Source organism: Ambystoma mexicanum, chromosome 1p (genome assembly GCF_040938575.1).
Source record: "Ambystoma mexicanum isolate Mex_15411 chromosome 1p, UKY_AmexF1_1, whole genome shotgun sequence".
In the NCBI taxonomy this organism is placed as follows: domain Eukaryota; kingdom Metazoa; phylum Chordata; class Amphibia; order Caudata; family Ambystomatidae; genus Ambystoma; species Ambystoma mexicanum.
In genome coordinates, this window is record NC_090921.1 from 955137349 (window position 1) to 955153892 (window position 16544).

Genomic DNA, 16544 nt, shown 5'->3' on the forward strand with positions numbered 1-16544 from the left:
AAAGAAGAGGCATTCATGGGAAAGCTGGAAACTTTCACAGTACATCTTTGGGAAAGCATGGAAAGTCCAGGAAAATTGAGACAACTTCCCTGGTTGAGTGGATACTGTGCTTTCTTTTGGTTATTTTTGCAAAGTAAAGAAAACCACATAAGGAGGGGACGAGACTCAAAGCGGAGCACTGCCGCTCAGAAGACGCAAACAATAACAGACGGTATGCAGGCAGACCGAGAGGTGCTAGAAGTCCAGGAGGAATCGGGAAACAACTATAGAGCACAAGATAAGAGGGCCTGGAACCCTGAGAGTAACAGAGAGAGAAATAAACAATTGTATGCTTGGCAGGAGAGTAAACCAAGCAGGCAAGAGACATTATTACGATCCTGGACCCTGCACCCATATGAGAGCCAGAGAATAAGAGGGTTGGGGACCCTGAGAGAAACAGAGACCGTCCAGAAGGAAATATATGCTTGGCAGGAGAATAAACCAAACTATTGTGATAACGCATTGCAAGTCTGGGACCTGTGCCCACATGAGAGTCAGAGAACAAGAGGGTCTGGGACCCTGAAAGCAAAAGAGACAGACAAGAAGAAAACATATGCTTGGCAGGAGAGTACACCAAGCTGGTACATTGCATCATTAGGAGTCTGGGACTCATACCCATATGAAGGTCTAAATATAAGGTGAAGATTATTCAAGAAAGTACAGGATCTGGGACTCAAGGAGATAAAAGGAGGAGATTAATAGCGACTATCCATTATAATTTCCTAGGGTGTGTTTAGCAGGAGAGTGAACCAGACATAAACCCTGCATGAACAAAGAAGAGGAGTTCATGGGAAAGCTGGAAACTTTTATTGTGCATCTTTGGGAAAGCTTGGAAAGTCTAGGGAAATTGAGACAACTTCCCTGGTTCAGTGAATACTGTGCTTTCATTTTGTTATTTTTGCAAAGTAAAGGAAACCACATAAGGAGGGGACGAGCTCCCAACTTGTCAAGTAGCACAAAAAAGAATCCATGGTAAAGGTGCTAATACCTGATCATTGGAATATTACATTGTCTAAAAGGAAAAGCTTTCTTTTTTTTTGACAACCTGAGACATTAGGAACTTTCTGTGTGGAAAAATAGCATCCTTGCACATTAGATTTAAGTTACTAGTGAAAGGGTCAGATGCAGGGTTTTTGAACACGACAGTGACTATTTATTTGACATCCTGACGCTTCGCTTAGATTTCCTTTAGGCAGGGAACCCCGTCTTAGCTTTAGGGACAGATAGGCCATTTCTCCAAATATTTTACTGGTTAATAAAAGTTTATATTTATTTATTTTATTTATTAGGCATTTATAATACACCTATATAGCACACAGTGTTTCAAGGCGCATAAAGCAAAACTATGTCACCTTTGTGTCCAAGCCTTACTTCTGCACCCGTATATTGGGTTGTACCTTCTTGCTTCATCAATATTACTTGCTCAATGTACATTTCAGAATAGCAAATTATTATTTGAGGCCTGGAACCCCCAACATCATTACAAAGGAACTATTAGTGATGTGGGTGCTTTGCATTTTTACAAGTGCCCATTGATAAATGAGGCCACAGACAAAGAACAAACTGAACATGTTGGTCCCCTAGAAAATGTTTGTGAGTCCCACTGGTTCACAGGTTATGCCACGTTCTGGGACTACTCTTCCTTATGGCTACATGCAAACGTAGAAGCCTGTATGCACTAGTGAGTTTGTGGTTGGTGTCTGTCCCTAACTATATGTGTTAAAGGGCTAGCTTGTTCTCTGTGCTGGCAACCTCTCATTGCAAGTGTCTGTGGTTGGTGTCTGTCCCTAACTATATGTGTTAAATGGCTAGCTTGTTCTCTGTGCTGGCAACCTCTCATTGTAACACCTGAGCTGGAAAGCACCACCTCATCAACCACCACCAAGAGACTTTAAAAAGCCATCAAAACATGCAAGCTGTAGCAGTTTATTAGTTCTTGATGTATATTAGTGGTTGATATCTCCCATCAACCTTAAGCCAATTTGAGTGGCATAATTATCCTCTAGAAAGTCCTAGGTTAAACAATAAATGAACCAATCATAAAAGATAGAGCATACCTGGTGACCTAAAAACGTGCTTTCTGTCAGCAATGTTGAACACTTTGGGCACCGCAGCTTTTTCTGTAAATCTTTCAAAAACAAGAGGGAATATTTGAGGTTTATTCGATATCTACGACTCATACGCACACAGTCTGTTCCTCAAACAACATTATTACAAGGAAATGCATCAGTCAATAAATCAATAGATCTGAACGTACAGTGGACATTATATGGCGATAATTTATTAGTGAGGCAAAACTACTGTCATGAGAGTGCAAAGAAAGGGGCAGATGGATATGACGAGATTCTCAAGGCCTTTGGGCTTTGTTTGGCTATAGACTTTTTCAGCCTGATCCAATGGGGGCTTTTCTCTCATGAAGCATGTCTCAAAAGGTTATTGCCACCTTTATCCTCTCATCATTAAAGCAAGGTCTCCTGAATTGAGGGTAGCATAATTTATTTAGCTATTGTGTTTTAATATGGCTCAGAATGTTACGTGACTTTTTTCATTTGTGTATGCCCTCAGTATTTAGTAAAATCTGTTGCAATTACTCAGGGTCTACAACTTAATGTAGAACAACCGATAAGGACTGCATGCTCCACTGGGAAAAATATGAATGTTCACTGTGGTAAGCCAGAAGAAGGAGACGGCCAATTGGTGGCACTTATGCAAGTTTGTTTATTCAAATAATAAATAAAAGGCCTATGTATCCTTAGTAATAAGGTGTTTGCCCTACCTAGCACAAAACCAAATAGGGTGCCCTTCGACAGTGAGGTTGTCCAACTTGAAAGGTCATACTTGTACCCCTTAAATACATTGGGGTACCCCCTGATCACACTCACACCAGATTAAATGCACCCCTTTAAGGAATTAAGGCCATGGGCCTCATTACAGGTCGGGTGGTCCGGACTTAACGGCGCCGATAAAACCATACCGGCACCGTTTCCACGTCCGCCTAATCATGACCTGCGGACCCGGAAATAGCACCCCGCCTCAACCGCCACCGCGTAGTTTAGGCTCCCGTAAACTCCGCCTGCACGGAAACCCCTCCGTTACCGGCAATACTAAACAGCGCGAGCATCACAACTAGCGCGGACATGGAAACACTGCCAGAAAAATGGCGTTAAAACCGTGATCACGGTGGCGGTACCGCCGCCACCGCGAACATGATGTTAAACAGTGCCTGGTGACCTGAATCAGGCCAAAGGTGCACCAAATCAGACCAGCTGGACCAAGCAGGACACTGGGAGCCTACAAAATGGCCACATCCAGCCCAACACAAAACAGAACCATGCAGGCAGCATCCCTAGTAGCATTGGGACTGGGCCTACTCAACCAACAGGCAGCACTGCACATGATGGCAGTAATGTTGCAGAGGAGGAGGCAGAGGCGTAGGAGGCGCAGGCGGCAACCAGCTAACCCTGTACCCATGGCAAACCCCATTGTTCAGCCGGCACCACCCCGCAGGCAGCCTGCAATACCACGCATCAGGGCCTCACCCTGGAACCTTACCCCAGGACAGATCCACACATTATACCCGCTGGACCGTCCAACAATCCTGTACATCACCGACCTGATAGAGGACGACATCAGCAGCCACATAGACACCCCACCGCCACCCCCCCCTCCTAAAGGTTGTGTCTGTTCTGCACTTTCTTGGCACTGGTACCTATGAACACACAGTTGGTGAGATGCACGGCCTATCCCAACCCTGTTTCTCCAAAATCCTGGTACAGGTAATGGATGCCCTGTTGCGCCATGTGTCTGAACAGATTGCCCTACCCCGTACCCTCCCCCAGGTAATTGCCACCAAGTTGGCCTTCCATGCCATAGCAGGCATGCCAAATTGCATAGGTGCAGTCGACTGCACCCACATTGAGCTGACAGTACCACGTGCAATCGAAATGGTGCTCCGCAATAGGAAACAGTACCACTCACTGAATGTACAGATGGTATGTGATGCCACGCAAGTGATAACACATTGCTGCGCACGTTTCCCGGGCTCAACCCATGACTCAATGGTACTGCGGAATTCCACATTGCCACGGTACATGGAACGCTATGCTGGACAAAGCACATGGCTATTGGGTGAGTACAGCTGGCAATGCACCGGCCCTGTGGAAGTGGTGTGTGTGTGTGTGTGTCCAGTGCAATGAGCAATGTGAGTGGGCTGCTGCGACTGCACATACATCATCCCCCCGCCCATCCACTGAATAGACAGCAGAACCCAAACATCACAAAGCAACACATGACAGCTTGCCACAGTGTGCCCGTACACACCCTGCCACATGACACACCCAGCCTGAACTGGCGCTGGCACATACACCTGGAGCCACTGCAAACCCCCACCCACAATATTCAACAATGCCCTCCCAATGCACATGATGGCTGTACGTGAGACACCCTAACATCAACTACATCATCACTGTGGAGTTACTCTGCTATGTGTGCACATCACTGCACAATGCCATACTCACAAGCCACATGCACACCAATGCGTTGGTCAATGTCCAGTTGCCAACGTCCTCTACGATGGCCAAAGAACAGAACCATGAAAAAAGAAGCAAAAACAAAGAGGTGATGGCTGGAAGGTTTAGACTGAATCTTAACCACTGGCATTGCTCGGGGCAACCCTCCAGACCATCGTTCTTCGCCTGCCAAGCCATTACAGAAGGGGAAAGACCATATGCAAATCAGGCTTGGCCCCACCCCAAAAGGGGCAGTCCAGCCCGAACTGCTAGGTCACATCCCTTCTGCACGAGACCACAAGCATCCCCAAACATGTTTCGCCCTTGTTGGGGCTCATCAGTGAGGAGTAGCTTGGGTCTCTAGGCCCAGCAGGCACGGGACCCACGTCTGGGCATACCCGTCCCACTCGGGGTGACAAAGCAAAAACAAAGAGGTGATGGCTGGAAGGTTTAGACTGAATCTTAACCACTGGCATTGCTCGGGGCAACCCTCCAGACCATCGTTCTTCGCCTGCCAAGCCATTACAGAAGGGGAAAGACCATATGCAAATCAGGCTTGGCCCCACCCCAAAAGGGGCAGTCCAGCCCGAACTGCTAGGTCACATCCCTTCTGCACGAGACCACAAGCATCCCCAAACATGTTTCGCCCTTGTTGGGGCTCATCAGTGAGGAGTAGCTTGGGTCTCTAGGCCCAGCAGGCACGGGACCCACATCTGGGCATACCCGTCTCACTCGGGGTGACAAAGCAAAAACAAAGAGGTGATGGCTGGAAGGTTTAGACTGAATCTTAACCACTGGCATTGCTCGGGGCAACCCTCCAGACCATCGTTCTTCGCCTGCCAAGCCATTACAGAAGGGGAAAGACCATATGCAAATCAGGCTTGGCCCCACCCCAAAAGGGGAAAAAAGAAGACCTTGGCCGTGAGGCCAGCGGTGTGGGCTGCACACCCGTTGACCACTAAACAGTGGTTAAGTTAAATATGTAGAAATAATTCACTTAGCTCGATATCATTTCAAAAGAGTTTGCATATATTTTAATTTGTGGCTTATTTTCTTCATAAGCTTGGCACCTTCATTGGGTGCTTGTAAATTCTGAGGCTGAAATAATGTCACATAAAGGGCCTATGCATTTCGGGTAATGAACCCTTCTTCAGGGCCTATTGACATTTGATAAACAATTGCCTTTTGGTCAAATCTACTTATATGGTCAATATATAAGCAAGTACATAATACAACAACAGTACAATCCCAGCAATAAGGGAGAACATTAATCCATGGATGTCATGTAAAAAAACATTCAAATATAAGTGCATCACAAAATGAAAGGTACGTTACCATTGAACATCACAAAGTGGTCATGCGTGGTCGAGTCATTTCCATTGCAGTATTGGACAAATTATGGGATTTCATCAGAAACAAATAAAAAAATAAAATAAAGACAAAAGAATAATACGCCAACGTTATATATCTCTCAGTGGTTACATATTAACTGGGTCAGAAAGCTAAGATTGCTTTAAGGATTGATAAAAAAAAAATGAACTGAAAAGCAGGTAACTGAACTGCTGTTTGCGTGCTCGCTATTGTGTGGATGGCGAGTTGTAACAGAGTCAATACCTCTGGGCTGGAATCCTGGCAGACATGCTGGTGGTCCCTTTCGGCTTCTCAAAGTGTGGATTCTGCTTGTGCCGACTCTGGATGGCAATGGATTGTGCTTTATGATGGCTGCCTCTCTGTTTCTGGTTTCGGCGAACATGGTAATTTCGGTTCCGTGTCCGTGGCGACAGTGGCGGACACGGGTTTTGCGCAACTTGTGGCGCTGCTATATCCATTTCCTATATTTAAATATACGGTGACGAGTATGATTGGTCCCCTGGTAGTTTTCACTGTGTTTCCATTAGTGACTGGTACTGGGATGATTATGATCAGTGCCTTGGTAGTCTTCACTCTCTGTTCAATAGTTTTTTAAAAAATATATATATTTTTGATTGGTTTTCACAACATACAAAACATAACCAACCCACCCGACTGTCGCAGTTGCTTCTAGCATGGCATTTGTTTCATGTTACATATTACAGTCCTCCACCCTCCCACCCCTTTAACTCGAGCTTCCCCTCATTGCCTTAGCTTCCTCTATTCCGGGGGCAAATCCCCCTCATCCTGTCCACTAGTATCACTTTCGTTGGAGTCGACGATGGAAGATCCTGCCAGTGTGGTAACCATTTGCCTCCAAGCTATAAGTGGTCCCACTCCCCCCCCCCACCCCTACTGACTGCATCATACCACGCTGTGGTCTCAGCGTCAGCCCATTTCAGGAGGTCATTCCACCACACTTCCACTCTGGGCCTATGAGCTACTTTCCACCCCATGGCTATTCTTCTTTTGGCCAGGATATATGCCAGGTCCTTGAGTTTACGGACGCATTTTAAATTCTGTGGTCTGGCAAATCCCCCCAACATGCATGCCCATACAGAATCCACATCCAGCTTAATCCCCTTCTCGGACAATCGTAGCTTGACTTCTCCCCAAAATCTCCTCACCTCCGGGCAGGCCCAGAACATATGGATCATCCCAGCATCCACCTCCCCGCACCTGGGGCATTTTTGTACGCCTGGGCCCCCAAATCTGGCAATCCTTAGCTGGGTCATGTATGCCCTATGGGTGACATATAGCTGCATCTGCTGCAATCTGGCATTTCTGGACACCTTTTTGTGGTATCTCTGGGCTCTTTCCCACTGTCTGTCTAGCATGGGTTCTCCCGCATCTTCCTCCCACTCTTTTCTCTGTTGGGGCGGCTCCTTCCTCACTCTAGACATCAATACTTCATATATCCGGGATATCTCATGCCCTCCCTCTGAGATATCGTACATCGTCTCTATGGCTGCATCCGGCTGCTCTGCCAGTGCTGCCTCGAACCACATCTCCTTTACCCATTGGATTATTCTAGTGTACGTAATGTACTGCCCACTGTGTACCCCCGTATCCTCCACTATCGCATGGAAATCCAGTGCCTTCCCATCTTGCCATATATCTCCCAGGGTCGCCAGGCCCACCGGTTCCCAGTATTTACGGATCCCTCTCCTTAGTTGCTCATCCGCCCCGCATGGCGCCACGAGTGGCACCTGCGGGGAGCTAGGGGTCAGGTTCCCCACCACTCGGCACGCCTTACGCCACGTCTCCCAGCCCAGTACCAGTAATCCCGGGCGCCCCGAAGCTCTGATTTAGGTAAACATATTAGTTCTTTTCGGAAGTAGGGTTCGCATTCACCCCTAAGCAGTCTGGATTCCGCCGTCTCATCTTCCGACAGCCATCTAACCACATATTGAAGCAGCCCTGCCAGGTGGTATATCTTGAAGTTTGGCAGCTTAATGCCCGCTCTATCATGCGTATTCTGCAGTTTCCATAAGGCTATTCTGTTCCTAGAGTTATGCCATAGGAAACCTCGACACAAGCTCTAGAGTTTGGTGAAGAAGCGCCTGGGCAGCATGCACGGGATGTTTGCGAAGTAATGTAACAATCTGGGTAGGACCACCATTTTGAGCAGGGGCGTCTTCCCCACCATAGCTAGGGGGAGTTTTGCCCAAAACTGCATGCTGTTCTTAATACCTTCCACCGCCCTGTCTGTGTTATATTTGTGCTCATCTTAGGTCGTATGATATATATTAATCCCCAAGTAGCGGAATGTTCTGGTCTGCCAGGGTATCCGCAAAGTGGGCAACCTATCCTGTGGGGCTCCCGTGTACCTGCCCAGTGGGAACATGCATGACTTTTCTGGGTTAACTGCTATGCCCGAGAGGGTAGCATAGTTCCCCATCACCTCCAGGACGTATTGCAAGTTTTCCTCAGGGAAGCGCAGGTACAACAACATATCGTCCGCGTACAATGATAACAAATGCAGTCCCCCTTTAGTTTGTACCCCTATTTCCTCGTATTGCTGTCTTAGTCAGATTGCTAATGGTTCTAGGGCCAGGATATACAGCATCGGGGACCATGGGCATCCCTGCCTCGTCCCTCTGCTGAACTGCCATTTGTCCGATATTATCGCCCCCGTTTTAACCCTGGCTATTGGGGAGCTGTACACCATTTTTACCCACCGCAGGTACCCTTGTCCCATCCCATACTCCTTCAGGGCCATCAGCATCCATGGCCACCTCACCGAGTTGAAGGCGTTTACTGCATCTAGTGAAACTATTGCTATCTCGCCCGGGTCCTTCTTTGCCTGTTCTATGACATGGTGCAGCCTTCTGTGATTATCCGTTATGCTCCTGCCTGGGACGTAACCTGGTTGGTCGGGGTGTATGAGTTTGGTAATAACTTGTTTAAATCGGTTAGCCAACACTGTTGTTAGGATTTTGCTATCCTGATTTAACATGGACAGGGGTCTGTACGACCCGCAATCCGTATTTGGCTTGCCGGACTTCATAAGCGGAATGATCATCGCCTCCCTTAGAGACTCCGGCAGAGTCCCCCTCTCGAAGGCCTTGTTTAACATTGCCAGCAGTGGGGTGAGCACTTCCACCATATATGTTTTGTAGGAGGCCATCCATTCCCAGGGCCTTGCACGTGGGCAGGTGTAATACCACTGTCTCCAATTCCTCTAGAGTTATGGGGGCATCTAGGTTCTCCCTTTCCTCCTCACTCCATTTTGGTAACACCATGTCTTCCAGCGTTTTCTGTATCTCCTGCCCTGCAGGCTCTCCTGCATCCTCGTACAGATGTTTATAAAATCTATAGAATCCCTCGTTCACTCCCTCCTGGGTGTTCCAGACCTGGCCCTCTTCCCCCAGTATCTCTCTGATCGCTGGCCTCGGTGTCTCATTCTTTTATAGTCATGCAAGCAGCCTCCCCGGTTTGTCCCCCCCGCGTGCTGCCTCTCAACATATTTTTTGTAGTTCAGATTACAGAGCCCGTCACAGAGTCCCACACACGCCTGTTGTAATTGGCCCAGCAGCTCAGCGTCCTCCTGTTAGGTGCTCCCTTTCCGCATAATTCTTTCTAGTTCCCTCTCAGTCTCATGCAACTCCCGCTCTATACCCCCTTCGAGCCCTCTGGATTTAGATATGGCCGCCCCTCTGATCACCACCTTGAAGGCCTCCCATAGGGTTCCCTCTGACTTCACGCTCCCCGTGTTGTTTTCAAAATACCCGGTTATTTCCTCCGTGAGGTCCTCTCGGAAAGCAGTGTCCTTCGATGCCTCGGCCCGAAGCCTCCATGTGGGGACTCTTGCTCTGGGAGGCTGGTGTCGCCAGGCCAGGACCAGAGGGGAATGGTCTGATAATATGCACGCCCTGTATTCTGAGTCAGTCATTTCCCCGGCTAGTTCCTGGGTGGTAAACATATAATCCAGTCACGTGTACAGGTTGTGTGGGGCAGCATAGTGCGAGTAGTGCCTATCGTTTGGGTGTTGCTGCCTCCATATATCTACTAATCCAAAATCTCTCAGCAAGGCCTGTAATGTTCTTGCCGCAGGAGTGGGTTTGTCTAGTTTAGTATCCGACCTGTCCATTTTGGGGTGCAACATACAGTTAAAGTCCCCTCCCCATATGACCGTGCCTCCTAAGTGGGGGCTAATTTTATGGTATAGAGTCTTGAAATAGGCCACTGTGTCTTGGTTGGGGGCGTATGTGTTTATGATACACAGGTCTCTGTTCTCTAGCAGCCCCCGCATCGATACCATCCTCCCATCTGGGTCTACCGTGGTTTGGAGCAGTTGGAAGGGCACATGTGGTGCCACTCAGGTGATCACACCCCTAGCGTAAGCTGAATATGTCACGCCAATGGTGGTCCCTCTCCACTTTCTCGCCACCACCTCTTGTCTCTCTCTAGTGAGGTGGGTTTCTTGCAGCAGGGCTATATCTATTTTTTGCCTTCTCAGGTACATCATAACCTTGTTCCTCTTCAGGTAGCTGTTGAGGCCTCTGACTTTCCAGGTCACTATTCTAAGTTCTCCCATCATCATCCATATTTACCCCCATCCCTCCACCCCTCTCTTCCAGTTACCTTGGCCTGAGTATTAGCTCGTTCCCCATGCTTTTTCAACCTAAACTCCCCAACTACCCCCATGCCCCCGATCTTCCCACCTAACAACACTTCAAACACACCCAACCCCCCCCCCCCTCATCCCCCCTTCCCAACTGTTGCCCAGCTCCATCCCTGGATCTCAGGCTTGCCCGCATTTGGTTCCCTAACTCGGCTGTGCCGGTCTCAAGAACCCAGCAGGGGGTTGCTGTTCTAACAGCGGCCCAACTAAACTAGTTGTGGGGGTATAAGAGCGAGCTCCTCCGGCCTCCTGCATTTTGCTCTATTTCGCCCAGCATGGGCTCCTCCGCTTATGCCACCCAATGGTTATCTATCACAACTGGCTTCACCCTATCTTATATTCCAGTCCCAGTGTCAAGCTGGGCGGCGCCTCATGGTCAGCCGCCTCAATTCTACTTATCTGCTCCGGCTTCCTTCTGGTTGTCAGGTTCTGACAGGCAGTTCCGGGTATCCAGCCACTCCGTTGCGTCCACAGGGGAGTCGAAGAACAGGGCTCTATTGTTATGGTACACCTTCAGCTTCGCCGGGTACATCAACATGTATTTGTAGCCCGCCTCTCGCAATCTTCTCTTCACGGCCCCATAATTCATACGTTGTCTCTGCACCAGGAGGGTATAGTCCGGGTACGCTGTGATGTTCACTGATGCCCTTTATATCGTGCCTCCTTTCGAGAAGTGTTCAAGGATCTTCTCCCTATCTCGATAGTTCAGGATTTTTGCTATTATCGGTCTCGGGGGAGCAACCGGTGGTGGCCTCCTGGTTAAGGCTATATGCGCTCTCTCAACTGCGAAGCCCGGTGAGAGCGCCCCTCCTTCTATTTCCTGCAGCAGCATCGTCTCGACATATTCCATTGGATTAGGTCCCTCTGCCCCCTCTGGTAGCCCCACCCGGCGTATATTATTTCTTCGAGCACGTCCCTCCGCTTCCTCCACTCTATTCTCCAGGTTGCTCACCCGTTGTTTCAGGATGTGGAACTTTGATGTGTGGGACGCGCATGCAGCAGTGTTTGGGGCAACGTCTTTTTCAAGCTCACCTGTGCGCTCCGCCAGTGCCCTTACGTTCTGCCTTAGGAGGTTCACGTCCTCCTAGACTTCTCCGACTTTGAGCTCCAGTGCTGCTTTCAATTCCGTCATGGCAGACTCCAGCTTGGTTTCCCACATGATTTTCAGGTCAGCTATCGCTTCCAGGATCTGCTGGTCATTAGGTGCCGTGGTGGAGTCTACAGCAGGGGTCTTGTCTTTACTCCTGGCTCCCTCCGCCGCCTGCGGGGACCTAGCAAAATCCTCCAGCGTGGGTTGTTTCTCTTTGATCTTGGTCTGTCTGCCGGCCATCGCGTTGCTGCCCCAAGTCTTCGGTTTGGCTGTCCTGGGTGTGACCTTCGGTGATACCAGGCCTATTTATGGCCGGCCGTGGCACCGGCAGAAGGCTGTGGTTTGGCCCCCCCTCGCGCTGTGTTGGTTTACGAGTGGGTTGTATCCTCCCACGTTACTAGCTGCTGTGGCCACCGCTGACTTGTTGTGCCTTGGTGTGCTGGCTCGTATTGGGCCTTATGCTGGCTGCTCCCCCGGTCCCCACAACTTTCAAGTGCCGGCTCTGAGGCGGGGACAGCCTTGCTCGTATGTGTCTGCAGTATTTCCCCCTGGTTGGGCGCCTTAGGCTTACTCCCCTACTTTAAGGTCTCACTGTCCCGCTGTGTTAACCTTGATAGTTGTTATGTGCGCCGTGTTACTGCGACGTGGTTTGCCCTTCCAGTCCGCTCCTGTGGGTGCTCTTGTAGCCCTTCTACTCCACCCATCGCCTGCACACTGGCGCACCCGTCTGTGGTTTTCTGTGCGCCTTGCACCACGCTGCGTCCTCCTGGTGCCCGGCGCTGTAGCTCTGTCCCCTTCCAGTCCAACTACCCGGAGCGGGTGTCGGGGTCGTGTGCCGGGTGCCACACGTTGGCACCAGCTACCTCCTGGGCCAGGGCTGGGTGCCACGGCCTACCTTGCGGTCGTTTCCGGGTCTCGTGTCCCTGCCTCTGCGTTTAGGCATCTGGTGCAGTCCCCCACCAGCTATGCCTCGGGACCTCACGCCGGTCCCTGTCCCTCGCCGGTGACAATCCGCGCTGCAGTGTACTGGGCAGCTCCAGTCCCATCCACTTCCTATGTTTGCTGCGTACGTAAATCAGGGATTTCTTGTTCCCTTATGTTGGCTCATAGGCGCGCCGTAGTGCGGGGGCTTGTGTCCTCCATGCAGCCCGCCTTAGTGGTGCCTCCTTACACAGCTGGGGCAGCGTGGCTTTAAACGTCACTTCTTGGGGCTCCTTCCGTGGCCGCTTTGTGAGCTTCCCTTATATGGACACCGGTGTCTGCAGAGTTAATGAGTACACTGTCGCCACCGTAACTGCTCTGCTATTTCATGTGCATATACCTTGTTGTGCACACACCATTCTGCAGTGCCCAGCGTTCTGCAAGTATCCTGGGTCCCGGGTGTATACTGTACTTCAAGTGTGCTCTGCCGGACTCCCCTCGCAGCTTCGTGAAGGGCCTAATGCAGCCCACAACAGCGAAGCGCGGACGTCACCAACGCCTTCCGCAGCGGTCCATTGTTTTTGCAGCAATGTCTCATCTGATGCCGGGTTTCGTTCCCATCCATACGTCGAGAGCACAGGCTTCTCATGAATGTGTACGTGTGTTGGATACTTTACTCTACTGCCTCCGCCTCTGGCAAGGGGGTGCGCGTGTCGTGCAGCTCACCCGGCAGTCAGGGTCCGTAGTTTCACGTATTCCGAGCCTGCGATTAATGTGCCACCCAGGGCGGAAAGGATGTTCCTCTCGCTCGCTTTCCACCGCAGCACCGCTGCATCCCTCTCTCTATGCGAGCACTGTGCTTCCACTCGGCGCTGCGGTCCTCGCAGATCTTATCTGTGCCTCGCGGGCACCTTCCTTTGTTTAGTGCTGATCGCCATCTTGTTTCTTCCTTCGCTGAGGTCTCCCAATCTCTTCTGCTTGTAGCTCATGTTACTCGTTGCGGTCCACTACAGTTGTGCCAGCGCAGCATTCTCCACCCATTCCTACTGCAGAAACTTCAAAGATGTTCCAGTTGCACGGGCATATCACCTCAATACGGCAGGAATATAGCAGGATCGGCAGGAGCTCCAGGGATTCACGTCCTATCCCATGGCGCTCTTAGCCACGCCCACTCTCTTTTCAATAGTTACTTGTACAGGGACGAGAATGATTAGTCCCTTGGTAATCTTCACTTTCTTGCCAATATTTACTTGTGCTTGAACGGGTATGATTAGTCCTTTGGTAATCTTCACTCTTTCTGACCGGTCCCCCACCCGATCTCCCGCCATTACCGTTACCTCTTTTAGATTGGGTAGGCGTCACTGGTTCATGGGGTCAGGTTCCTCCTTTTGGTTCCTTCAGTCTTTTGCTTCTTCCGTCTTCTGTATGTGGCTCATCAAAACCCTTCCTGGTACGGTCTTGGCACAGTTCGAGGACCACCCAGTCCACCCTTTCTGGGTCACGCCACCGCCTCCAGGTTCTTCCCAGGCACACAGCTCAGCTCCCTGCATTCTCCGTGCCTGTCAGCTTTCCGGCGTTCTATTTGCTCAGGAAGTGTCGGCGTCTCCTGGCTCCTTCCTCAGTCCTGGTTTGAACTGCCCGGGCTCTAGTGACAAACTTCACTTATCCTTCTTCTCTTTTTATTAGACAACACAGGGACCTCCCTGGCATAGATGCACAGTCCTTTCTTACTTTTGCTTGAGGACTTGTGGCTCCTTAGTCTATCTTCTTCCTCCCCGTGTGGTTGGCTACCAACCACTAAGTACTCTGTATGGTTCTGATGAGTCTCTTCCTGTGAGTTCCCACTTTCTGCCACCCCTAGGGGCAATATCACATAGTGGGCTCACCTCCCTAGACTCACAGAGAAGGCCTCCCATTTGGGGAGAAGTGACGAGATCTTGGAATCATCATAGCACCAAGAACAGTGTTACAAAAATGTTGGTATCCCAGGTGGTTAGGCCACTTGCTTGTCCAATGGGAGACATTAAGGACTAGACTGAACCCGGAAAATCCTCTGGGGCCCTGACACTATTTTGTTCATATAAGAGACACTGCTCATTAGTTCCACTAGGGCAGGTTCACAACCCCGACCCATCCTAGTTCACCCAATCAACCTGAAAGTTCACACCAGAAACCCAACCCAACCACTTAAACAGAACCCAGACAAGACATCCCCACTTACCTAAAATCATCACAGAATCACTGTGACAGGGCCAGGCACATGACCCTCTCAACCTGGGCTAGGAGGCCTAACAGGGCATTTCCAGAGCCTGACCTTCCCCAGAGTTAGTGTGAGAGAGATGAGAGGGGCACTAGCACCCTGAATGTTAAGATGGATTTCCTAAATCAACCTATGGGGTGGATTTTGAGGGGCCAGCCGATTATGGTGAACAGGGAGAAACTGAGATGTAGGCAAACCCAATCCAAGATAAGGCAGCAGAGTGGCAAGGCTTTAACTCAGGAGGGATGTGAGAGTGATAGGGCTACGCAGAACAACACCAATAATTCCAGTTAGACAATTAAGTACAAAAATATACAATCATTTATTAGGGCAAATATTGTCATACACGGCTCGTCTGGCTCTAAATGCTCCCAGACTAGCACATGCTCAGGAACTACTGGCTCCCTGTGCGAAGCCGCATTAAGTTTAAAACTCTTTGCTTAGTCTATCAAGCCATTCATAAGATCAGTGCAGAGTTTCTGCAATTCAAACTCATCCCCTTCAGACCATGTCAATCTCTTCGATCCTCTGGTCTTTCTTTGCTCTGTATTCTACGATTTCTCCAGACTCGAGCTGGAGGTCGATCCTTTTCTGTGCTGGCTCCCACTTTGTGGAATGGTCTTCCAGTTGAGGTTTGCACCATTCCGCAGTTTAATCTTTCCGTAAGCACCTAAAGGCTCTCCTGTTTGGAGTATTATGATTGGCCTTCTCTGCTGCTCCCTAGCGCCTTGATGCCTTTACTGGTCTTGTTCACGCTCTCTCAAATATCAATACAATACATTTACTATAAAACAGATATATGGGATACATTACGCACTGTATTTGTATTCTGGCGCTTGTATCTGCTTAGATTCACATGCTCTGCATTGTCCGACATCTATTGGTAGTCGCAGAGTTTTACAAGATTTGCTTTCGAAACTCGAAAACGGACGTAGACAGAGCGTGTTAGTAATATTATCCCATATGTGACCTGTACTGTACCCATAGTCCTTCACGCGTCGAGGTTCTACAGATTGTTTGATTCTGACATGAGGTTGCATGAAGTGTAGCACGTGTATAGATGTGATAAAGCAGACACAGTGATAATCAAGAAAAAAACATCTATGCGCCTTCTACTCCAGTAGGGGATGAAGGGTGGGCGCATGTGAATCTAAGCAGATACAAGCACGAGAAATACTATTACGGTGAGTAATGTATCCCTTCTCGAGCTTGTGGATCTGCTTAGATCGCACGCTCTGCATAAATTAGCGAGCAGTATCTGGAGAAGGAGGTGGGAACTGAGATGGTACAGCGGCACAGAGATGTTTTAAAACTGCTTGTCCCACCTGTGAATATGCTTTAGAGTGAGTGTCAATGCAATAATGCTGTGTAAAAGTATGGATGGAACTTCATGTAGCAGCTTTGTAAATGGCGTCTGGAGGGACGTCTGCAATAAAGGCTAACTCTGGTAGAGTGAGCCTTGGGAGTGAAAGGTAAAACTCTTTCGGATAGGGAATCGCAGAGCTGTATGCACTTGACTATCCACTTGGAGATGGCGTTTTTTGATATGTGATCGCCCTCTCTCCCAGGTGCTATGGAATCAAAGAGTTGGTCTGTTTGCCTTAGAGGTTAAGTTTTGTTCACATAGTACAAGATCGCCATCCGTACCTCAAGTGTATGGAGGCTCCTTTCAGCTGAATTGGATTGATT

General features: G+C 49.4%; 1 protein-coding gene across 2 annotated transcripts in view; it reads right to left on the minus strand.

The window, feature by feature from the left end:
- Positions 1-16544, minus strand: part of XAF1 (XIAP associated factor 1) — a 415035-nt gene that overhangs the window by 124417 nt on the left and 274074 nt on the right. For both annotated transcript variants that reach the window (XM_069653416.1, XM_069653407.1), the window contains exon 5: positions 2097-2167. In XM_069653416.1, coding sequence (XP_069509517.1) covers positions 2097-2167 — 71 coding nt within the window. The remainder of the gene's footprint in view (positions 1-2096; positions 2168-16544) is intronic.